Below are 25,511 nucleotides of genomic sequence, written 5' to 3'. Positions count from 1 at the left end.
AGTTAAACCATTATTTTTATAGTGTAGTGATGGGTGCACTTTTAAGCAACAGTGTACAGCCACATCACAGAGCATTTCCACCTATAGCATACATTTCCCAGCAACCTGCAGCAATTACTGTGTATTACACCCTATGTTTTGTTACGTTTTACAACACTGTGCCTGTGCTAGTATTACAGAAACATCCGTGCAAATAGGATACGAAGATGTTTTGAAGAAGTGCATTACTTACAGAACTGGATTCACCCTCTTGAGTCAGCATGTCAATCCCTGTTATCTGTTCCAGGATAAGGCTGCTTTCATTGCCCTGCAAATTCATAGTGAACAACCACAATTACAGCTTCTGCATGTGTGACAAAACAACATAAAAAGAATTAGGTGTGACAATGTAAGCTTGTATGAAGCACCTGTTCTGTATTCATAGAGGCTATGGAGCTCATCTGTCCAGACATTGGGTTCATGCTATTATTGCCCATGGCAAGGTTCATGTTGTTGTTGCCACTGTACATTCCTCCACCGGGTTGTGTGGAGTAGTGAGACTGAGACTGTTGGGGGTAGACACTGAAAGAAGACAAGCTGAGTCAAAAAGGATAAAAAGAATTCTAAAAAAAAAGAAAAATAAACTAAAATGACTGAGACCTATTATGCTTTTCCTTATTCTCTGCCATGTGTGCATCTTTAAAATAGCTACTCTTTGTTCTATATGTCAGCAATTAGTGTGGATATCCCTAATTTGGAAACAATAACAATTATAATAATATTTAGGAACACACAGCTCTGACTTTGAGGACAGAAACCATCTCATCAGCTGTTCAAGCCTTCGGTTTCCTCAGGACAGCCAATCAGAAGTAAGCTGGACTAACATTACAAAGGCGCTAATACTGCTAGTTTTGGACAACAGAAGGCCAAAACAAGCCCCCAAATAAGGATTACTACTGTGAATATGCAAATCTACTCTTGTAAAAGCCAATAACAGAAATACTCAGCTGTAAATAAACACAACATTTCAAAAGCATTTGCACATAATACCTGTTGCTGCTGGTGATGTTGGCAGGCTGAGACCATCCGTTGAGGTCGGCACTAGGCTGGTAGCTGGGAGGTCCTCCCTGGTTCAGACCCTGGTGTTGGGTTTGGGGTGGACCTTGGTTTTGCTGCAACATAGGGCTCTGACCCTGCCCCATTCTGGGGGACAGCAAGGGGCTCTGCGGCGTGGTGGCCCCGCATGGAAAACAGGACACTGGATCCTGGTGTTGCTGCTGCTGCTGCTGGTTCATTCCTGCACGTCAGAGTGTCATAGACAGTTACAATAACACAAGTAAAAACTAAGACTTTATAATAATTTTCAGATGGTGGTAATCTGGACTAGTTAGACCCCAACATTATATGAAGATCTTACCAAAAGGATAAAGTGAATTTGAGACAAATGAGAATGACCTTTCCTCTGAGACTCAGAGAAAAGTTTTTTACAGTATCTGAAAAATCATCAAAATCTTTGATTCACCAATGAGAGAGCCCTATAACTGAAAGACCAACCAGAAATGGAAAGAAAAAAGGCCCAAACTCACCAACAGCTAGATTGTTAATAAATTAAATTCACACAAAATACTCATGTCGTATTGTCCTCACTTCAGAAGATCTTTTTTGTTAAATGAAATTCATTTACTTCAGTTCTGACAGCACTGACAGAACTTTTACAAGCCACCCCACCCCTTGTGATTGGTTTACGACAGTTACAATAAAACAATCACAGAAAAAAAAATCGACTTCCTTGTTCTTTTAAGTAATAATAAGAAAATAATTTTGCTTCTGTGTTGATTAGCACAGAAAAAAAAGACAGCAGAAGGAAAAAACTAATCATGCAGCCTCCACCAACACCCAGTCATGAAAAAAGAAAAAAAAGACCGCCACCACAAAAAAAAGTAAAAAGAACTACAGCACATCTTCCATGAAGCACACACAGACCACTGAGATGCTGTTGCTGTGCTCTCATCATATACCTGCACTGCTGAAGTGGAAGGGACTGTGGTGTGATGGCGGACTCATTACACCTCTGTATTGCCCTCCCACATTTCCCATCATGCCCTGACTAGCCAGATGATGGCTGGGGGAGTGAGGGGAGGAGAAGGGGCTGGAGGAGCTTGGATGAGGAGGAGAGGGCAGGCCTGTACCGTAGCTGGAGGCCGAGTAGGGGAACTGCTGCGGGTTGCCCTGCGGGAGCCGTGGGTTGGTACCACCCATGGGCATTGGCGTAGGAGCAGCGCCCCCAGTGGGCATATTGGGTGGCATGTTGATGCCCTGAGTCCGCATCATCATGGCACGCTGCTGCTGCATGTGCTGCTGCTGCTGTTGTTGGCGTTGGCGTAGGTGGTTGGTGAGGTACTCGCGCTGCCGCTGGGCCATCATCTCAGAGTTGAGGGTTCCCTGCAGGAGGAGATGCACATTTAGGCAAGGAGCAAAAAGGGGAAATGATTTGTGCTGATAATATTTAGCATGTGTATACAAGAGAATAAAGTGTTCGTGCAGGCAAACCGACCTGGTTTGGTACATTAGACCGTAGAGGTAGATTCATGTTGGAGACTCCACCCATCTGGTTCACCATTGGCTGTCGGTTCTAGAGAGAAGGCAGAGCAGCCCGGAATTAAAAAAAATATGATATTGCAATTTTGCCCTTAATAAATGCCTTAAAATACATTCAATGCATATGATTAACTGATGTGCACAAGTACTGAAGCACTGATCTGGGTGTTTGTAAGAGTTTTGCAGTTTTGCATTCACCTGCAACCCATTTAAAGAAAAAAAAAAAGAATTAAAATCACATTTTTGATTCAGATGGGTTTTGAAAAAAAGTTTTCTTCTATAAATAAACTTCACTGTTTCTCTGCTGGCACAATAAATGTAAAGCGGGAAGTGTAAAAGTCGTGCCACACATCTGAACAAACTGCTAATTGCTGCTAATTTCAGTGACGTTTAAGGGACAAAGCGTTTTGCCTTGACTCTCCACCAGGTGGCAGCCTGGACCAAAACACCAGCTGTGTCTTTGTTGGCGTAGACAAAATTTAAGACAAAACAAAAACTGAAAATCTAGATAAGCTCAACATTTATGTAGTAATACAAACACAATAAAAAAAATAAAAGTGTTTCACATAGAGAAATTAGACAACAACAGCTTTTCAAAGAGAAATCCTAACGTGTTACCAGCTAATAGTATAAGGTATGTGTATGAATTTGTCTGTGCATATTTTGCCGTTTCAGCTGTCAACTGTCTAAGCAACAAAAAAATGCTGATTAAGCCAGAAAGCTGGAAAACATTTGTGCTTTTCTAGCTGCTGCAGTTCAAACTCAGTGAACCCTGTTGGCTCAGAGGCATCTTTTGTAATCAGATTTTTCTTTTTCAAAATGGTAATGAGGTTTCATGCTTGAATGAAACATCAATGCCTGGTTTGCCAGGATTCATGACTGAATCATATGAAACAGTTTGTAGTTACAGAAAGGAAAAGATTTGTTTCTGTGATCGTACTTAGGTGACATTAAGGGATGGACATGACTATAAATATATGTAACTGACTGTCTGCAAAGCAACTGATGTCCTTTTAAACCCGGTGACTGCTGGGGTCAACAACAACAACGGTCAATCACAATCACTGTACTGAATTTCCATAAAAGCGTTGCTTTACAAGACAAACTTTACTTGAAATTTTTATTTGCTCCAACCACCAGTTGCATGCAGCAATAATTGCTGGCTTTTTTAAGCAACAAAGAGAATCAGAAAGAAAAAAGAACCAAATGGAGGAACTTGTTACATTAGCCAGGTCACATCTTTGAATTTAATCTAATCTTCATGCTGAGTAACTAATTATAATTGTCCTTATATCCATTTCTGTCAGAAAAACTGGATTGATATTTCATCTGCAGTACTTTATCTTTAGTAGTATGGCTCTGTTCTGGGACCTCGCTGCACTTTGACATGGGATGGCAAGGCAAGACTAAGGCAAGAACAGCAGCAATAACCCCCTCCCCAGAACTGAGCAAGCACCAGTGAGAACAGGCATAATATCGACTATGTCAGAAATAGCATGAAAAGGATGAAGCTGGGTTGCAAAGTGGTTTGCAGAGGCAGAAGAAACTGTATGCAGGATGACACAGCTTAGAAAGGACACCCTAAGAAGGATGTGATTTCCAAGAAAGGATCAGCACTGCCAGCTGCACTCTACCCACCTGCCAAAACTAATGCCATGTTCAGCTTTTTGTTAAGCACTATTAGCTACAAGTAACGCCTACACAACCTGTAACTGCTCTGTCATCAAGCATTGAGCACAACCAACACTGTAATACAGTATTGCAACATCAATGTTATATTGTGTACAGTAAAACGTCTGGAAATCTGGAAAAAATAAAAGAGTGAAATTCAAATATTTGGCGCCACCTACCAGCTGAGCCTGGAGTCTGTGCTGCAGCTGAAGCCTCAGGTTATTGGGCTGTGGGGGCATCATAGGATTAGGCCCCCCTGGTCGTATGCCAGCCTGCCTCGGCCCTGCACCTCCAGGCATTCTCATCATTGGGGGATAACATGTGTGCGGCATTCTCTGAGCCCCCATGTGGCTTCCCATAGATTGGCCGTGATAACCACCATCAGGAGGCATGCCACCATAACTTGCCTGACCTGCATAGTGTTGACTGTAGAGAGGAGGCTTCATGCCAGCTGCTGGGTCCGAGGAGCCCAGGTACTGGTCCTGGTCTGGCAGATGACCCTGTAGAGTGGTGAAAAGTGCTTCACATGTTATTTACCAAAACTCCAAAACAGGTTATATGTTTAGCATAGAGTGGCTTAAAGGAGCTCACCTGTCCTGCCAATGTGGGGATTCCCAGCATTTTGTCAATCTCCTCTAGACCCTCGTAGTCCTTTAGCACCGAACACAACTGGTTCAGTAGAGTGCCTTCATCTGGCTGGCCCTCAGACCCTGTGCCGCAACACCCCATGCCATCCTCCTGGGGGACACTGTATGGTGGCCTGGAAGGTAAGTTGGCATTATTATCAAACTAGATTCAGTGCTTCATTTTCTGCTTATGATGACTCTTCTCTTATGCCATACCTGCTTGGATTTCCATAATGATCCATCATCATTCGGTCTGGCCAAGGAGCAGTCTGATTAGGTGGAGCCTGCTGCTGAGGGTAAGGAGGCGTTGCCATGTCCAACTCTGCAGGGGAAAAATACACAGAATATCAGAAACAGCGTAGAATTCAAGGAGAGAAGAGTTTCTGTTATTTGCCCATTTTCTCTTACCGTTGCTCATCATCTGCATATTAACCATGGCTCTGGATCCAGATGGAACACTGCCTCTTGCAGGGAGTGCAGCATTCATGTTGGGAACCATACGACCAGGTCCAACTCCCTGGCCCATTACTGGGCCTGCAGAGCCCCCCATGGGCCTCTGGGGACTCCAACCTTGCTGCATGGAGCCACGCATTCCTGTTATGGGGAAAAGATTCATTCAAAGGTTATTTAGTATTATATATGTATTTGTATATATGTGTATATATGTATTTGACATACATATTTGCTATATAGCCAGAAATACACCTCAAAGTTATATCTTGTTCTGCCTCACCTGTGTTAGTCATTGCAGCTTGGTTAGCCATGCCCGCGTGGGGTCCCATCATGCCTTGTTGCTGCTGCTGTTGCATTAAGTGGTATGCGCTACTGTTCCTGTGCTGAGGAGGGAAAGGTCTGTTGGTGTGAGGGGAGGGGCCCATGCTGCTGTCAAGAGACATGCTCCTTATTGGAGGACCACCTTGAACTGGATGGCTGGGCCTGGGACCATTAAAGCCTGCTAGGAGGAAAAACAGTATTTTTTATTCCCCATACAGTACTGTACATATTTAGAGACAATCTGAAGATTTTCTCAATATTTAGCAAGTTCAAGATGTTGGAATGGTGTAATTCAGTCAAACACAAACACTGTGTTGCAGACGTACTTGCGGGGACGATGGGAGGGAAGGGTCTGTGCTGGGTGGGCGGGCTGCCGCTGTCTTTCATCTGCAGAATGTCAGAGATGATGGTCTGTTTGTCGACAGAGGAGGCAGGTGGCACAGAAGAGGAAGAGGATGACGAGGGATCAGCACCCCTGGTCGGTGGTTGACTGGGGAACAGCGGCTGCTGCTCCTGGCCACCACTTTGCAGGTTATCCAACAGGTCCTCGAGCTCATTGGTCTGAGACCAGCCACAGGGAAAAAACAGGATTAATAAATAGATTATTTATAGGATAAAATGACATAAAACACATTTTACATCACATGACAGTAGCACCAGTGTGCCACATTGCTGCATTACATCCAAACATACGTTGTAACATTATTTTCAGTGAAGGGCTGTTGACATTTAGGGAACTGAATAATGAAAAAAATGCATGCTTTCATGTGACAACGTGCAGAAATAGGGTTCGAAAGTAGATGTAACATCATGTGGTTTCATGTCTTTTTTCCATATGCTGTGGTAATCCTGGCATGCCACTAAAACTAGTTCATAATTCAAACAACGTATGTCACTATACGGTTGCCTCTGGCCATTTGGTTGATGAAGAGAGGAGGAGCTAAAAATAAACTGCTGGTGCTAATGAGGTCATGTGTGATGTACAGTAAGTCCCAATCACAGCTCTGTTTAACACCAAGAGAACACACACACAGATACAGAGTGAAAGGTGAAAACAGAATGGCCACACACCAAAGGAAACACTAGTAAAAAAGAAAAAAATGTGTAAATGAAAAAATATATTTATTTTTATTATTTCAGAAGTTCAGCTGTTCATAACATTGTAATAGGACCCTGCTTTATAACTCGTGGTCTTGCTAGCTGTTAGCATGGTGCTCATATGTAATATAGTACTGCTAATAGGTGTGCCTCTATTCTCCGAAAGACTGAACTTCAGTCATTTTCCATTGGCCACTTCCTGTAGCTTACTTTTACCATAAATGCACCTGCCTTGTCAATAAGCAACAATCTGAACTGAATACAGATTTACTAACTAACCAATAACAGCAGGATAGAGGGTTACGACACTGAAACCAATGATGTGTTTGGGTTTAGCAATTTTTAACCACTTGAAGGAAACCACATACATAATATTAATGTGGGCAAATGATTACATGTTGATGCTAAAAATTGCGGGTGTCTGCTATTAGCCTAAACTTTAAGCAGTCGGTGTTACAGTAGGTCTGCCATGAGATCAAGCCTTAATTTCCATTGGTCAACAGACCCAGCTCCTGACTCACTAGTTGTACTTCATTGGACAAGTTTTGGTAGCTGTTAATCACCACACGTCGGCAACACCCCACCGTATGAGCTGTTTTGGAGATTCTCTAGTCTTATACATCTAATATGAAAAATCTACTGAAGTTATAGTTTATTTTAGCATACATCTAATTAACCTGGATCCAATAGGCATAAGGAAACAGGAGGTGAACTGTGAGGAGGATTTCTCTGTAGTCTCTCAGATCTTTACACTTGATAAATTCAAAAACCAACTGCTCACTTTCTTCCTGGCACATCACACCCCTGAACAGGTGTCAATATAATAACCAAACTCCATATCAATATCATATGTCAGAGGATTTATGGTTGGTCAGTTTACATATCCCTGATAAGTCATAAAGTGTGTCTATAAAAGGAGGATGTGCTTCTCCAGTGCCAGTTAAACCTGGAGTCATTCTAATAGCCAGAAGAGGACAAGTCCTGTTAACAAAAACAAACATTTCCTTAATGAGGTCAGCCATTGTGGTGTCAACAGCTATTTCTAAATACTCAGTGGAGCAAGTTAACTTAGTCAGTTATCATCAAATGTATGGCAAAATACACAACACGTAGTGTAAGATTTAGGGCGTGGCTATTTTGTGATTGCTAAGGTGTACAGTATTCCTAATTTTTTTCAGTTAGTTCCACCATCTGCTCATAACATGTAGTTTAAAAACAGATTACAGTGACAATGAGGCTCATCTCGAGGCTTAAAAATGGAGTCCCCAAATTTGTGGGTGACATCACTGTGTCCATCTTTTCAATACAGTCTAAGTGATGAGCCACAGAATTGTTAAAGCATGTTTAAACAAACTGTCAGGTTCAGTTCAGGTCTAGTGACACATGCTCACCAGAGATGGATAGACTTTGACCATTGTTTCAAGGTCCACTGACAGATGTTCATCCACTGAGATAAAGTTTTCATATGTAATATTTATTCTGATGATGCCCATTTGGTTCCTGGAATAAATGTTTAAAAAATGTTCATGGGATTTAACATTATTTAAAAAAAAATTCAACCCTCCAAATCTAACAAATCTATAAAGTTTTCTATTAACTGGTGGCAGACATCATGGTTTATTCTTCTAGGATGCTGTGATGTGCACACATATGGATATTTTTAAACATTCAGGCACACCACACATGCAGCCGTGCACACTTATACAAATGCACGCAAACACACCTACATGTGTGCTGATCCATAGCAACACAACTCCTCTGCTGTTCCTGCAAGATATGCCTCAAACACAGTAAGTAAACTTTCCCAGCGAAACTGCAACTCTGCGCACACACACACACACACACACAGACACCACACAGGAGACCTGTGCAGTGTTTTTGAAATCTCATTCCCATACAGTATTGGTTTCCCTTGTTCTTCGCTCACACACACTGACTCACACATATGCCTAAGCCTTTAAACAGTACTCCTCTGCTTTCTTTGCCAGGGCATCTTGTGTTTCTGGGAGCGTGGGGGGCTGTCTAAAGAGGAACTCAACACGGATCTCACAGAACAAACGAGCATCACCGACCACATTTCTTACTTTTAGGTGTTCATGTGAACCTTAAGCAATTACAAAGATTTGTTAACAATACAGTTTTCCCAAGAAATTGAATCATCTATTAAAACAGATGTAGCGTTATGTGTTGCTTAGACAATGATGCATCTCAGTGCTTATTTTGAGGGATTCAGGGCTCCCTGTGTAGTTAGTAAAAATTCCTAATACTGAGGCCTCTGATTGTGTAGCATTTGTAACAATGACTATGACTTAAAAGTGCTGTTTTCTTAGTATTTTTAAATTGACTAAGTTTGGAGGGAGCAAGAATTAATCAGCAATGTGCTCGTTGTAAATGAGAAACAGCTGATGACTTTGATGTTACATGTAGTAAAGACATCATATTGTAGCAGGAAGCTACGACAACTACTACTGAAACGTGAAAGCTGTAATATTTAAGGCTATTTTATGTAACAAAGGAACTGAAAATACATGGAAATAATTGAGCTTCACCACCTGAAACCTAAAAAAAAAGCATTTAAAAACTAAACGGAACTGAACCGAGCACACAGGGCAAACAAAAAACAAGCTGACGCTACCAAACCAGTAGTTAATAAATCTGCCTGATAAATTACTGACCTGTGGCTCCATGTTAAAGCCTGTTTCTGGTTTCTCAGTCTTAACGCTGGAGAGCTTCAGTCCTTCACCAGGTTCTATCTTGATGGCTTTATCCAGGATGCTGTTATCATCCCTGTCCAGGAGATAGCGAAGCAATGCATTGTCCTTCTTTTTGGGGCTCCCTGGCTCCTGTTTTGTGGAGAGTTCACCTAGAGCGGTCATGCTGTCCCCGGAGGCCGACTCTGGACCAATGGGATCTTTTCCGGTTGCTTCAGCTGTTAGTTTGGCCAACTCCACGGGCGAGGTGCTGTTTTGCAGCAACCTGTGAAGAATTTTATGTTTCTCCTTTAAAGAGGTGGAGTGGTTGTTATGTCCCACCCCACCTACACCACCAAGCTGGTCCTTACAGATCTGGTCATCTCCAAAAGCACCCGTTGGTGAGCAGGGATCAGAGGGCTCCAACTTGGTGGTGAGCAGCTGGAGCAGCTTGGTATGGCCTTTGGTGTTCAGAAGTTGGTTTGGCGCATCACTAAGGTCACCCAGACTCTCCCGGTCACCATCTCTTCCCTCCCCCTGATCACCTTCCTGGTTCTGGGATGTCAAAAGGTCTTGCTCCTGAAAAGTTCCAAATAGGTCAACCTCTAAGCTTATATTGTTCTTGGCTTTTTGGCTACCGGGGTTGGAGCTGTGAAGAGGGCTCTGAAGGCCGACTGGTTTTCTGTCAGGGGACTCTGGGTGCTGTCCTTCACTGAGTCCCTGGGAAATCCTGTGGCCCTGGCTGAGAGCCTGCAGTGCGCTAAGAGAGTTAAACCCTTGGTTGGTTCCTGTGCTGCTGCACACAGGGGCTGGCGATCGGAGGCTGGCTGCAGGAGAGAAAGAGCCAGGGGGGTGCTGGGGGAGATGCGGACTACTACAGCTGCTGCTGCTAGCTGGCATGCTGGGGCTCTGGCGATGACGAGGAGACAACATGGCACCTTGGGCCCCTGAGGTGATACTGGGGCTTCCCAAGGCTAAAGGGCTGCCCAGCTTTTGTGCATGGCTATTTCCCTGAGGCGTAGGCGCTCGCCCTGACATAGCTCCATAACCACGTCCAAGGTTGCCAGAGGCTGTGGCAGCGTAGTGTGTGTTGCTGGTGACACTGGCGTCAGGGGAAGGAGAAGACACACTCATACTGGTTGGGGTCATTGGTTTGGCCATAGCCTGACTGGCAGATGTGTCTGCAGTCATGCTGCCGTTTTCCCTGGATGAAAAAGAAGACAGTCAAGAATGAGACCTATTCAGTTATGTGCTGTCAGTATGTAGATATGCAGACTCAGTGTGTATGCTGAGCTGATAAAGCTTGACAAAACATAAGGGATAAAACCCACAAGCCACATGTCACACAGTTATACATAAAAGAGATGAAAATAAAGATTTAACGTGAAGCAGGCTCTATTATAATGATATAAACGTCCAAATAAAATTCTATTATACCACCTACGGTTATTGTGTGCAATCCATCATCCCTGGGAGATTCCACTGACCAACACTTTCTAGTGACCAGTGTCTTTTGAATTTTGCACAATGTGTTTGCATTCAAATATAGACCCCTTCCTTCCTGCTGCATGTATTTTTCTTTTTGGAGTGTCATCTTGGGGAGAACTGTTTTCTCGAATGGCTGAAAAGGAAGTCGGTGTGTTGGTGCCTTAGTATCCTGCACCTTGCCCTTTTTCATGTTAAACATTTGCCTGGTGAAGACGTAGTAGAGTTGATATGCTTTTTCTTGAATCACACTCAAATACAGCTTTTGCAGATGAAAAAAAATTATATTATTGTATCTTCAAAGATGCCCATTCAATCACATCTTATCCAGTTAGATTTGTCAGTGGTGATGGTATAAACAGAAAGGCAACGAACTTTGATTCTGAGTTTCAGAGCCTACAGACTGAGGCATCAGTCTTTTAGTCCAAAGTCCAAAACATTCTGGAATAAGTGATAACGATGTCACATGTAAGGATTAAGTAGAGTACACCATAAAGTAAAACAACCAGAGCAGGTCTGCGAGTATACACAAGTGAGAAAACATCATAGTAACAAGGGACAGAGGGAGTAACTGTAACAGAGGGAGACTTTCAAACATCAATCAGCTTCAGCTCCACCAAACACACAAAGCTCTCATTGTGCTGAATTCTAGTGCAATAATTTTCAATGTGAAACTTGTGGAAGTAAAAAGGGCAAGTTCTCGCCATTGATCCACAAACACTCTGGGTAACAGTCCTGGCATTGTTTTCTGACCACTGTCCAAACCCAGACTTTGAGCATTCGTATCAGCACTTGGATGTTGGTAGAGTCGCAATCCTTCCCTGTGGAGGGAAGGAGGAATGAGGGCACTGTGGACTGGACTGGCTGGTAGTTCTTGTGTGACTTTTGGCTTTAACATACGATGACAACTCTGTATAAGAGACTCTCTGTTTACAATGCAAACTACAGAACCAAATGAGGAAGAAAATGGCCAAAATTGTTAGGGAATGTAAAAAAACACAAAAGTACATCTTTTTCTTTAACTAAAATAAGTATGTCGCTTTTTCTGAATGGATGAAGGCAATTTGGGGAAAGAATTTGGTTTGAATAAGGAAGAGAGAAACTTGGCACTTGGATGGAGTTAAGTGGCAGCTGCAAGGGTGATCAGAAGATTCATAAACAAGAAATCATATGACTTAACTCCTCAAATCTAAAGGTTTTCTATGACTGGAGGACAGATATGAAGCTTAATCTGGAAAGACTCTCCCATTCTTGATTTTAGCATTTTGGGTGCCACCATCAGACCTTTTTGGACAAAAAGGTGGAATATCAGCAAGTCTGGTTGCTGGTGTTATCTGTGCAGCACAGATACAGATGTTAAGTAACACATTAATGAAATACAAGAATTCCACTCACCAAAAGAAGAAATGACATACTTGGACAGGACTTTTTAATCTTTAAACCAGCAGAGAGCCAAGCTAACTGCTTTAAAATCCTTTGAAGGGCACTTTTGAGGCCCCAGCAGGCCCATTGTTGTTTGCTGTGTGAGTATACTGTGTTGCTCTCTTCTCTGTCTTAGGTAACGCCTATCTCTCTGCGGAGCCAGTGAGTAGCACTCAGCAATCAGGCCTGGGAGTACTTAAGCTGGGGAAGATGAGCTTTTCAGGGCAGAGTCCTTTGTCTCTGCAGCATTTGAGTGGTGTGCACAATGCACAGGCACAAACAGAGCAGGTCAAACAAGAGGTCTGGTTCAGAGATTTAATTTGCGGAGATGGAGCCACATGGTTAATGATACAAATTTTAAACCTACAATTTAAACAGGTGATTTATTTTTTAAATGGTCATGCTCCTATATTTGTTATGAAAGAGGAAATTAGCTATAGAGACCAAAAGTAATTTATGTACCAGATGTACCAATCAAGTATATTTCTGCTGTAAATTAGGCTTTTAAGTAGTCATTTGAACAACTTATGTTGTTCAAATGACTAGTCTTATGTGTGTGACATAATTGTCACTTGTTCTGACCATATATTTTTACAATTGGCTGTAGTTACACATTTACTACAACTTGTCAATGTTTTTGTTGGAATTAGAACAAGATAAACCTTAGCGCTAAACCTTACATTGATTGTCTTAAATCTAAAAGAAATATTTCATGGCAAGAAACTCAAAATCTTTTGTGTGAAAAATGCAACATATCTTCTTTTCAGCAAACAAAAATAATTTAATGAAACATAAAGGGCACTGGGTCTCGTGTAGTGAAGACAAAGGAAAGAAAGAGTGAGTGGTACCTCTGCAGGACATGGAGGGACATGTATAGCTGTGGTTCATTTGTTGCTGAAGATCGGACCAGTTTGCTCTTAGTGTGCGCTGAGACGATGGTGCCGTCAGCCAGGGAGAATCGGTAAAGAGGGCTGAGTGCATGGCTGTTTCTCAACACTGGAAGGGAACCAACAAAAAAAAAAATCAGGTTTCATCATTATATGAATGATAAATACTGAGTATAACTGGTAGAGGGAAATAATTTCTGGTAGCAGAGGTAACAAAAAAAATACAGAAAAGCGTAGCTGTTGTGGAGTGGCGGTGCAGTGGTTAGTAGAATTACCAAAAAAAGTCCTGGGTTCAAATCCAGACTGGGGCCTTTTTGTGTTGTTATTTGTGTGTCTGAAGACGTGCATGGGTCAGGCTATTTGGCGATTCCAAATTGTAGGTGTGAGTGTTAATGGTTGTCTATCTGTATGTTTAGTCCTGTGACTAATCCTGCTGGCAGTTTAAAGCACCACTGCAACCCAAAATTGGATAAGTACAAATAGACCAATAGTTATCATTGTTGGATATTTATGATAATAAAATGTACCTTTGGCAGAAAATGTTATTTCCTAAGATTTAAACACAGACAACTCAAACTTTCTATTAAGTAAAATGAACATGTCCTTGCTTAAAATGACTAATTTATGAACTATGAAGACCATTTTCCGTTGCTTATCCCCACTTACAACCTGGAGCTGTATAAGTGGAAGGAAGCAGATGGATGAATGTGAAGAAAACTGTTTTACCCTCTTGATGGTGCTTTTTGGCGAAGGACATTTCCCCTTCATTCTGCAGGTGGAACCTCTGAATGCACCGTCGAACCAGGTCCTCCCAGCCTGGCTTCATGGATGCCCGCAGCTGACTAGTATCCAGTGACGTGATCTTACCTGAATCGGTAAAATATGACATTGATATTTGCAGATTACTAGTCATGTTTTAGAATATGCATCAAAATACATATAGACCCAAAGATGGAACCGCAACATCTGTGGATTTCACAGATGCAGCCAAAATATTCTGTCTGCTCTTATTTTCTTCCAATAGAAATTATTTCATCATTTGCTACCTAAAATTTGCTTTTAGAAGCTATCAAAATTTTTGGTGGTGGTCAGATTCCACACCAGCACAGCAATGGTGAAAGCCATGTCTTTGAGTAGGACAGTAGCATCATTTCCAGGCTGACTTGAAGCTGTTTCAGATACTAACAACATATTCTTATTGTATTTTATGCTGGCAAGCTACCACAGATCATACAGCATATTAACCCAGGACCTAGCCCTGCGGATGTACCTTGAAGATCCTGGCGTGTGGTGAAGCTCTCATACGTGGGCATCACAGGTCTCTCTTTGACAGGGGCTCTTCTTGCCACACAGATGAGACATGACTGGAAATCTGCAAAATTGAAAAATAAACAGGTTACATTATAGAATAAGTCCTGCTTCTAATGCAACAGGGACCGCGAATGAAAGGCTCTTATAGCTTTAGTAACCTTCGATAGTGAAGCACCGCAAAATATAATGTAGTCAATACAGCATCGGTGAATGTGTGAAAAACTGAATGTTATAAACATCTAAAAACTGGAATGTGTTAAACTGTACAGGTGTATGTAATAGTGTGACTCCCAGGTGTATCTTCATCCCCTCGGCTGGGGCATCATACCTCCTACCCACATCATTCTACCAGCCTAGATCGAATACTAAAGCAGCTTCAGCTTTACTCTCAGCAGTTTTGTTAACCCTGTCTGTTCCACAACCTTAACATCAAACACACCCACAGCTTCACCTCAGCACTGAAATCAAACAGGACAACTGTGACCTCACCCCCGACATTGATGTCAGCACTAGTCTCAGTCAGAGTCAATCTACACATCAACCTAAATCTCAACCTGCAGCCTTCACTCCGTCCACCAGATATCCTCCTCTTGACGTGGGAGACACTGGCACAATATCTGGTTGTCAGACATCTAAAATTAGATTGGCAGACAGATTCTTTTCCCTAATGTGCATGTGTGTGTGATTAGATTAGATGGGAAGATGACAAAGTGCCACACACTAATTAGTCTCTTCCAGTGGATGGGAGGGAAAATAGAGAGAAGTGATGATGGAAGGAGGACAGGACACAAGAGACTGGGAGACCCAGGATGGTAAGAGTGATAGGAAAGTGACAGAAAGTCAAGACACAGACTGGGTGGTGGAGAAAAAAAAAAGGAAATGACAGTGTAAAAGAAGTGCACACAAGTGAAAGGGCCAAAGTCACTCTACTACATGGTGAGAAATAACAAAAAACGGGACCAAATCAGCAGAGACAGAAGAAGACATAAAGACGGGGACTGCAAATAGGAAGCGAGGAATAAAGGCATGACAGAGTGAAGATGGAAAATGAGCGGGTGAATCTGAGAAAATAAAAGAAGAAAAATAAAAGGACAGAAAAGAGTCACAAAAAACACAAGTATACTGGCATAAGGAGAGACAATACCTTCCCCCTCTTCTCTGATTGACTTGGGTTCAGAGACAGCAAAACACTGCATGGTCTCATACTTCTGCTGCGCCGCCTCCTGCTGATCCGAGGTCAGCCGGGCTTCACCGTCAGCATGAGGGTTGATCAACATGCGACAGTTAAAGGTGTGGCTGTTCCTGTTGGACGGATCGCGATGATTGACTGAGAGACAGGGAGAGATGCCAAAACAAAGAGGAGACATCGTGAGCATGTTAAATTTCCAACATAAACACTGCAGCATCAAACAAATTCGATATAAGATAAAAAAGCTACAAGAAAAGCTCATTTCACAAAACAGTAAATGCTCCCAACAGTAAGCTACTAGCCACAACCCATTACAAAACATGAAAAATGATCTAAACCAATCACTTTTTCTGCTTTCTATCAACATGGCCAAGTTGTAAGATAAAAAGAAAGTGAAGATTCTCTCAGTGCTGCCAAAGTCAATAACTTTCTCACCCAGGCTCTTGGGCAGGAGGTTCTTGATGAACTCGGTGTGATCTCCAACATGCAGCACGCTGTAGACGCTGGTGTTCATCAGCTCCTCCTGCTGGTAGCGCAAATACTGGCTGACATTCTCCGACACAAACACTATGTTGCCTTCCATGTTGACAACAAAGAAGAAGCCGTCCAGGGCCTGAAGGTGGATGTGAAGACAGGATGAAAGAGAGAGAATAGAGAGCCAACAGAAAACATGAAGGGGAAGAAAGGGAAAATGGGAAGAAGACAAATTGGGAGAGACTCACGTTACTCAGTTAAAGTTTAGATGGATATCTACTACAAATAAATGCTAATATTCTCAAATACCGAGCATGATTCGAGGCACCACAGCACATCCCAGTGACCGCCGTGTGATTTTCTGTGTATTTTTTCTTTCATTTTCCACCTTAATGCACAGACTGTGATTTTTTTCCTTTAGCACACCCATGTTTACACAAAGGTATCCTGACACCGGTGCAGAATAGAATATAATGGAAAAAAGATGTTGCTTGAATTCTGTTTATCTTACAGACTCCAGGCCGACACCTCGGTGCGCGTTGCTGCTGGTGAACGCTATATATAGCCTGTGTGTATGTGTGGTCAGGCTCCGCCCCTCCTTTTCTAATCTGGCTTTTCACAAAGGTATTTATACCTCACCGGGTCCCATGTTATACGTTGCCACATACCCGTGCATACACACACTCACACTCAAGTAGGTTGGATGACTGCATTAGAGTTTGTCACAGAAACTCTTATCACTCTGTGTCGCTGCAGGAAGATGCTCTAAATTGTCAACATACATGAAATATTTGCAGCCATAATGAGGTCAGATCTCCTTTTTTAGCATTTGCATTTTTGCCCTATTTCAACTGCTGTGACGATAGCATCAGAAACCAGTGAGAAGCTCTCATAATCATTGTCACAGTACATAAATTTATGAAGCACTAGATTAGTGAATTGAAACTATTCACTTGTCCTCAGTTTTGGCAGCAGCAGCAAAAGCAGTAATCCTTTTTGGTTTTACCATCGTGCCTACAAATACAGTGGGGCAAAAAAGTATTTAGTCAGCCACCGATTGTGCAAGTTCCCCCACTTAAAATGATGACAGAGGTCAGTAATTTGCACCAGAGGTACACTTCAACTGTGAGAGACAGAATGTGAAAAAAAAATCCATGAATCCACATGGTAGGATTTGTAAAGAATTTATTCGTAAATTAGGGTGGAAAATAAGTATTTGGTCACCTCAAACAAGGAAAATCTCTGGCTCTCACAGACCTGTAACGTCTTCTGTAAGACGCTTTTCTGTCCCCCACTCGTTACCTGTATGAATGGCACCTGTTTGAACTCATCATCTGTATAAAAGACACCTGTCCACAGCCTCAAACAGTCAGACTCCAAACTCCGCCATGGCCAAGACCAAAGAGCTTTCGAAGGACACCAGGAAAAGTATTGTAGACCTGCACCAGACTGGGAAGAGTGAATCTACAATAGGCAAGCAGCTTGGTGTGAAAAAATCAACTGTGGGAGCAATCATCAGAAAATGGAAGACATACAAGACCACTGATAATCTCCCTCGATCTAGGGCTCCACGCAAGATCTCATCCCGTGGGGTCAAAATGATCATGAGAACGGTGAGCAAAGATCCCAGAACTACACGGGGGGACCTGGTGAATGACCTGCAGAGAGCTGGGACCAAAGTAACAAAGGTCACCATCAGTAACACACTACAACGGCAGGGAATCAAATCCCGCAGTGCCAGACGTGTTCCGCTGCTGAAACCAGTGCATGTCCAGGCCCGTCTGAAGTTTGCCAGAGAGCACATGGATGATACAGCAGAGGATTGGGAGAATGTCATGTGGTCAGATGAAACCAAAGTAGAACTTTTTGGTATAAACTCAACTCGTCATGTTTGGAGGAAGAAGAATACTGAGTTGCATCCCAAGAACACCATACCTACTGTGAAGCATGGGGGTGGAAACATCATGCTATGGGGCTGTTTTTCTGCCAAGGGGACAGGACGACTGATCCGTGTTAAGGACAGAATGAATGGGGCCATGTATCGAGAGATTGTGAGCCAAAACCTCCTTCCATCAGTGAGAACTTTGAAGATGAAACGAGGCTGGGTCTTCCAACATGACAATGATCCAAAACACACCGCCCGGGCAACAAAGGAGTGGCTCCGTAAGAAGCATTTGAAAGTCCTGGAGTGGCCTAGCCAGTCTCCAGACCTCAACCCCATAGAAAATCTGTGGCGGGAGTTGAAAGTCCGTGTTGCTCGGCGACAGCCCCAAAACATCACTGCTCTCGAGAAGATCTGCATGGAGGAATGGGCCAAAATACCAGCTACTGTGTGTGCAAACCTGGTAAAGACCTATAGTAAACGTTTGACCTCTGTTATTGCCAACAAAGGTTATGTTACAAAGTATTGAGTTGTATTTTTGTTATTGACCAAATACTTATTTTCCACCCTGATTTACGAATAAATTCTTTACAAATCCTACCATGTGGATTCATGGATTTTTTTTTCACATTCTGTCTCTCACAGTTGAAGTGTACCTCTGGTGCAAATTACTGACCTCTGTCATCATTTTAAGTGGGGGAACTTGCACAATCGGTGGCTGACTAAATACTTTTTTGCCCCACTGTAGCTTGTTTTGATTATTACTGATATGACTGTCATTTTTTCCCCCAACACATGTATTGTAGCCACAAACTGTTGGTTGAACCCACCTCCAGCATCATGGGCCCAAGAGTGTCTTTATCAATAACACCTTGGCCTGTGGACGAGACGTCTGCTTGCTGCACCTCCTCTGCATCGGCCACCGGAGCCTTTTCTGTAACAGACATGACAAAATTTCATCTCCGAGTCAAGAAAGATCTTCTTGTTCAATGGTTTCAACGCAAGGCTGTAACGACTTGAGATTTGCACTCCTCGATGTTACTGTGGGCAAAAAATCCGTAGAAAATCATAGTTATCTTCAGTATACACTTACTGTGACACACCTAATCAATATTAAAAGTATTGATAAGGTAATAACAATAATAAAAATAGCCTACATTCCTTTACCATCCAACAGGGAACAGATCAAGAAAAAAACTGCACGAAACATTTGAAGTTATTTAATGAAGGCATGACTCATTGATGATGGAGCATGTCAGCAGCATCAAAAGGAAAGCTTGTTTCCAATGAACCAGCTCACTGTATGTGTATCAGAGAAATATGCTCATTTTCTTGGAAAACTATCTTGTCAGACCGAAGCTTTCACTGTAGCTCTCCCTCTTAGTGGGTATTTTATTTTCACAGAAAACACTGACAGTATTGTTTTTGTGATGATGAAGCCTTCAGGCAAACACACACCCACTCAGAGACTGTTTTTTTATGTACACCAAGACCTTTCACACATTACATTCTTTGGCTAGTCCTTACTCTAACCTTGTGCTTATATAAACTCTAAACCAATCTTCCAGCAGCACGATCCTGTGTAGGTTTCAGTGGTGGGGATGTCGCGGGCAGCAGGTATCACTACTCTAATGCCTTCTACATTTTACACTTTCGTAGCCATACTAGAGGCCAGTCTCCACTCTCCTCCCTGGTTGTACCACTGGACTGTTAAGCCTCCCATGGCCCCATTAGACCACATAGCTGACATTCCTGTTGTGGGACCGGAGCTGTACAGAGTCATCAGCCTTAAACCCTGTCACAGAGAGCCTGGGGTGGCTCTGCAGTGCACGTTGGAGGGTATTACAATAATACTCAGCATTTTTTTTTTAAATCAATAAATATGTTACACTCCAGTTGACACGATCAATTTATGCACTCAGGTTTGGACCCCAAAGCCCCAATTTGCACGAAGAAGCAAAAGAGTTATTCTGCATACCACTGCCTATAAATTAAGCTTACATAATCAAAATAACTTTCAAGCTAAACATCACAGCAAAAACACTCAATACTAGCAGTCAAACTTGCATATTAACAGCTGTGTACTATACATAATGCAGTATGCAGTATTGACGAACGCACAGCTCATTAGATCTAAACAGCTTTATTCAAGCCAACACCTTAAGCAGCAGTTTGAATAATGAGACAACTTCAGCTAAACAAAGCAGGGTGGGGAAAAAATCCATCTCCCATCAAGTGGGTGAGATTCCATTTTTCTAAATGAATATAAAATGTCTAATATATGGTTATATACGTTTTACATTAAACAAAGCAGGCTGCAAAAATGTGTCAGAATAGAAAAGAACAGTTTTCTTTATGGAGAGCCATGTATTAAATGCAGAATTTCCAAATATCTTGTTGGACAACGGATGATGATTACACCCTTTTCATTGCTAGTTAACACTCTTTAAAACAAACCCATCCTCTGCACTGGCTTATTTAGCTTAGGAAGCTGAGATTTGAAATAATTAACTGGTTAATTGAGTAACAGACAGGAAATTAAGTGCCAACACAACTGATTGCTTACAGTAAGTCATTACTAAACATAGAGATGGATGTCACCCGCTGGTTAGTGAAATCCCCTTTGTGGAGCCTTAAGCAGAGCGTTGGTTTTTTTTTATCACTGGTGTTTTTGCATTTGAGTGAGAACCAAGGACACGGCACACTCATATGGTAGTGCACGCTCACTACACAAATACTCATCATCTAGAATTTTACCCTGCAGTAAGTGTAAATATGAGCTGTGAGCCAAAGAGCAAAAACACACACCTTGTCGCCTGACTATCATGAATGGGTACGTACAATGCTATTTTCTCACCTGTTTGTTTCTGTGAGCTTTCCATCAGGTGACATGTGACATGTTTTTTTGTCTGAATTCATAACTTTTGTGTGAAATCGACCTCAGCAGGTCAAAAAGATGCAGACAATAGTGGCTCTCTGAAGTTGACCAGGCAGCTGTGTGTATTATCTGTTTGTATGTGTGTGTGCGTGTGTGTGCTTATTCAGCTGTTGTTTTCAAATGCAAACTGCGCCATGACACATGGACACCAAGTGGCTGACCACAGGAACTAAAAGAGAAGAGGGGCCATGAGAAAATGAGTGATGAAGCCAGCAAAGATAAGAGATAAAGATATGGGCAAGAGAGACAAATGGAAGTACAGAGATAAGACAGAGGCTGTGTAGGAGACATGAAAGATACAACAGGTTAACAGAAAGAGGAAAGGAAAATATTGAAAATAACAGAAGAATAAAAGAGTGTATAAAACAAGACAAACAAAGAAGAAAGAAGAAAATACAAGGAAGAAAAAAGGATAAAAAAGAACAGAAATGAAAGGACAAACACATGAAAAAGAAGATAAAAGGATGAGGAAAAAGAGTGGGTAAAGCAAGCTCGGGAGGGAAAGAAAAGAGGAGAAAGACGAGGATAAGGAAGGTTAAAATTACATCAAGGTTGAAAGAGTGAATAAACAAAAGGGAGAAAAGAAGAGAAGAAAAACATGAAGAAAATGACTGAAAGGAATTAAAGTAGACTGAGGAAGGGTAAAAAAGGAGATAAGGACATAAAAGAATTAAAAAGGAAAGGAAAGGAAAGCAAAGGAAAAGAAAGAACCTGGTAGGATGAAGAAATGAGGGAAGAAGTGATGATGAAAAATGTGGCGTTAAAGTGAAATGACACTGTAAAAAGGGGGACTCGTGTTTTAAAAAAGCAACGGGTGAAGACTGAGATGTGGTGAGAAAAGTTGGGAGATAAAGGAAGAGGGCTAAAGGGAAGACGTGCAGGAGCTGAGGAAATCGTGAGACTGTGATGAAGGCAGGTCTGCCCGCTTTCCTCTGAAGACTCACATCATGTTGGTCAGTGTTACATAACAGCCCTGCCTCTGTCTGTCTGTCTCACCATCATCACACACACACATTGTCATTATTGAGTCTGTGTTTACACTCACATTTCCTCTCTCCGCATCGGTCTGTCGAGTCTACTGCAGGTCCTAGAAGATGGGGACTTACATGCAGGACGGAGCCAGAGTTTTTGTTTTTCAAGACTTAGGTGTTAAAGTTATGCTAAAAGACAGTTTTGTGCTGACAGTTGTCATTAGTGTGGTTTCCTTTTGTACAGTTAAACACGTAAGAAGAGCAGAAAGCCATTTCAATAATTACATGTTCAGTTTATGTGCTTGCAGCACTTAAGTTGTTACAGACTTAATATTATTTATGCTTCTTCACTTCCAATGTCAACGCTTTCCTCAGGCAATTGTTCCATGTTTGTGACTGTGAAAACATGAATAGACTCTCTTTGATTATGAAACTGTCATCTGAGAGTTTGATCTTCCTTGAACTTCCTGCTTTCGTTAGAAGGTGAAATTTTCTCAACTTATCTGGACTCATTAAAATAGATTGCTGAACAGATTCTCTCTTAGGCACTTCCAGGAACTGGTTTTCACCAAAAGGAGTAGTTGTTATTCTTAAAACATTTATTATTACACTTGTATAATACAATTTCTGCTAACATGGTCTTTTTCATAACTGTCCTCATCATATTCTTCTTCAGGGCTTCTATCAGTAGTCTCTAAAGTAACTCCTACCAAGTCAGGGAGTTTTTTTGGGGATGTTAGGAGTTCGTTTTTTTTAATGTGTATAAACTGGAGTCGTAATTAAGGCAGATGAAACTATTCAGCACGTGTGCGAGTTAACTTTGAGGTTAACTGTGATTTGGTACTTTTCTTCACAACAGGAACATCTTTTGCTAGAAATTCTCCATCGATTGTAGTGTTGTACTTACTTTGGAGATATTGTGACTTTTTGTAAATTTCTGTAATTGTAAAACTGGTTAACGACCAAAAAGATAAAAACGGAAATGCTGACAAGTCAAAAAACGAGTGTGTGGCTTTGCTTGCCCTTGTTAATGAGCTGTTCATCATGACTCAGCTAGCTATCGGCTTTTCTTGCCTTCAGTCATTAATTATAAATGCTAGCAGGCTGGCTTTAGGGATAAACTGTCTATCTGACAGTGGCACTGCCATCTTGACAACCACTGAATGGAACTGTCACAGGAGGATAGATTCTAATGGCTTTGGTAATGGCCAGACTTTCCCCCAGCTCCACCAGCAGTTAGTTTTGACTATTTGACTGTTGTTTGTAATTACGTTGGGGGATCCCCTGCCTTTTCCTCTTATTTGTAAATGTACATTTGAGAAGTTTTACGGACAAACACCCTGAACGCTGGCAAATCAAAAACATCTGGGTGTCTTTGGTTTTCCAAGCACAAGTGCCAAAGCACATTTATTAACATTTAGTTATTATTATTACACAAGAGCATATCCTCACCCTGCTCCTTGATCTGCCTGATCTGCTTCACCGTCTCCTTGAGGATGGCACATTTGTCCGGCTTGACGTTAAGGTCGTCCATGTCGTTGATGTTGGCAAAGATCAGCTCTGCCAGTTCCTCGATGTACTTGTTCTCCTGCTCCCGGTTTCTCCTCTCAGTGCTCCTCTTAGGGCTGGAGGATAAGGAGGGAAATGACGACATCATTGAAAGAAATTAATGAAGTCAAAACCACAATAACTGCAACGGTGCTGCGCTGTATGATAATATAGCTGTGATATAACAGCCGAGGACTTTGCTGCACCGTGCAGTAATCTTACACTGAGTTTCCAAAAATGTTTCTACATATCCGAGAGTTACTCGCGTGCTCTCCATACTGACTACTTCTCTTTTCGGAGACAAAGAGACACTTAGTAAAATTAAGTTCTTAACCTCCGACGCAACATCAGTGTGTCCTCATTATAGTCTGCAGCGTACCATCAAACAACAGTTCATTCAGTCAACTTGTGGTATACAAAGATGCTGCAGCAGCATTTTTCTATAGTGACCCACATTAATCACTCCCTTTTCTTCTTAATGAGCCATAAACTATCATGCCATTTATAACTACTTACTTATTTATTTAATAATGTGTCAAAAATCTAACCAACCAAAATGAGGAGCTATATAATTAATAATCAAGTGTTCTATAAGGAAGTAATAAGGCTTTAGTTCTGATTAATTGTTATTGTCATTTATGTATTACAGTGTATCATGAGGCTGTGTGGTGGATAAAGGTTTTACCTGGGCCCCAGGAGGTCTGACTGACAGTCCTTCCTCTTCAGAGAGTCTCCCCCTCTGGGGGGCTCTGGGGTGTCCCCCCTCCCACTACTCATCTTCAGCAGATATCAGCACCTGGAGGCAGAAAAGCAAACCCGTGCAGATTGTAGTTAGAGTTTGGTGTTTAGCGTGCTTATTGTTACATATAAAATTGGTAAATAATGCGTACATATAGCCCTCTGGAGTGTACAGGTGGATGCTGGGGTTATTGAGGAATTGAAGAAGACTGGGATGAGAATTTAGACCGAGTATGCTCTCCATATGACACGAGGAATGTGAGACACGTTATGAGTGCATGTAGTGGTGCAGATGGAGCTGCCTGCCTGGAGAACTGTGGCTTGAAGGCTTAACTTCATTTAAAATCACCATAAAATAAAACATAAGTTACATGTTTTGGCATAAACAGCAACTATCAAATATAAAGGTACAACAGTATAATAACCACGGACTTGTTTAAGCAATACAAAGGTAGATCAGTTACTGGAGCTGCCTGTCATAATATTTAAATTCTCACAGCAAGAGTACAAGCCTGAAAACTATAGAGTCCTTTGGACATTTATGTGTTCATGATTTCAAACGTATCCAAAGTGTTTACAGTAAATCTCAATAAACAAAGACATAACCTCGATGCGCCAGATTGAAGCAGCACAAGTGCAGCTGAACACCGTGGACACTAAATCCTTAAAAACTGACGGTGAAGAGTGCTCGTCTCACTCCTTGATGAACTTCACTTCATTATTTATAGGCAAAAGTTAATGCGCTGAAGATGTACACACACTGCATTTTGTATAATGAGGGAGTGCGCTTGTGACTCCCGAACACAATGTGCTATTGTAAAGTGCCCGCAGGCAATGTGGGAGGCCCAGTGGGAATACAGTAGGTGTCAATAATTACTTCAGTTAGAAACAGCTAATTCATGTAGGCATTCACTGTTCTTACATGAACATTTATGGTGTTTGAGTCAAAGGCATTCAGTAGCAGTCATAATGACGACAGCCAAGTTGTTTAAAGAATATTTTTGTCATCTTGAAAGAATTGGGTAAGACCGAAAAGAAGCAAAGTATAGACAGGTGGAAAGGCATTTAAATTAAACACTTCTTGGCAGGGAAAGTTACACCATATGGTCACCTCATGTGGCTAGACCTACAAAACACTGCTTACAAAACCCTTGTTGGTCTAACATGGTCAACTCTCTGATTTCTCCCTCAGTTTTACTTTAAATTACTCAAATTGCAGATGTGTGTTAT

The 25,511-nt window shown here is 41.9% G+C and overlaps 1 protein-coding gene across 4 annotated transcripts in view; it reads right to left on the bottom strand.

Annotated features, from left to right (window-relative positions):
- The window catches only part of LOC146647602 (nuclear receptor coactivator 2-like), a 56,747-nt gene that overhangs the window by 5,228 nt on the left and 26,008 nt on the right, over positions 1-25,511 (bottom strand). For 2 of the 4 annotated variants that reach the window (XM_085388297.1, XM_085388299.1), the window contains 20 exons: positions 24,229-24,339; positions 23,448-23,620; positions 18,917-19,020; positions 16,166-16,343; positions 15,686-15,868; positions 14,501-14,602; positions 13,957-14,097; positions 13,192-13,339; positions 9,422-10,640; positions 5,975-6,209; positions 5,608-5,829; positions 5,283-5,468; positions 5,091-5,196; positions 4,840-5,008; positions 4,428-4,748; positions 2,534-2,611; positions 1,998-2,421; positions 1,030-1,276; positions 408-561; positions 233-307 (listed from right to left, as the gene is read on the bottom strand). In XM_085388297.1, the coding sequence (XP_085244423.1) occupies positions 233-307; positions 408-561; positions 1,030-1,276; positions 1,998-2,421; positions 2,534-2,611; positions 4,428-4,748; positions 4,840-5,008; positions 5,091-5,196; positions 5,283-5,468; positions 5,608-5,829; positions 5,975-6,209; positions 9,422-10,640; positions 13,192-13,339; positions 13,957-14,097; positions 14,501-14,602; positions 15,686-15,868; positions 16,166-16,343; positions 18,917-19,020; positions 23,448-23,620; positions 24,229-24,320 (4,557 nt within the window). In that variant the 5' untranslated portion in view covers positions 24,321-24,339. The remainder of the gene's footprint in view (positions 1-232; positions 308-407; positions 562-1,029; positions 1,277-1,997; positions 2,422-2,533; positions 2,612-4,427; positions 4,749-4,839; positions 5,009-5,090; positions 5,197-5,282; positions 5,469-5,607; positions 5,830-5,974; positions 6,210-9,421; positions 10,641-13,191; positions 13,340-13,956; positions 14,098-14,500; positions 14,603-15,685; positions 15,869-16,165; positions 16,344-18,916; positions 19,021-23,447; positions 23,621-24,228; positions 24,340-25,511) is intronic. The other 2 variants (XM_085388301.1, XM_085388300.1) reach the window with 2 other exon arrangements.

The sequence above is a fragment of the Rhamphochromis longiceps genome, linkage group LG18, assembly GCF_057381845.1.
Source record: "Rhamphochromis longiceps isolate RC_006_pf linkage group LG18, R_longiceps_female_GT1.1, whole genome shotgun sequence".
Taxonomy (NCBI): domain Eukaryota; kingdom Metazoa; phylum Chordata; class Actinopteri; order Cichliformes; family Cichlidae; genus Rhamphochromis; species Rhamphochromis longiceps.
This window is presented reverse-complemented; position numbering and strand designations above follow the sequence as displayed.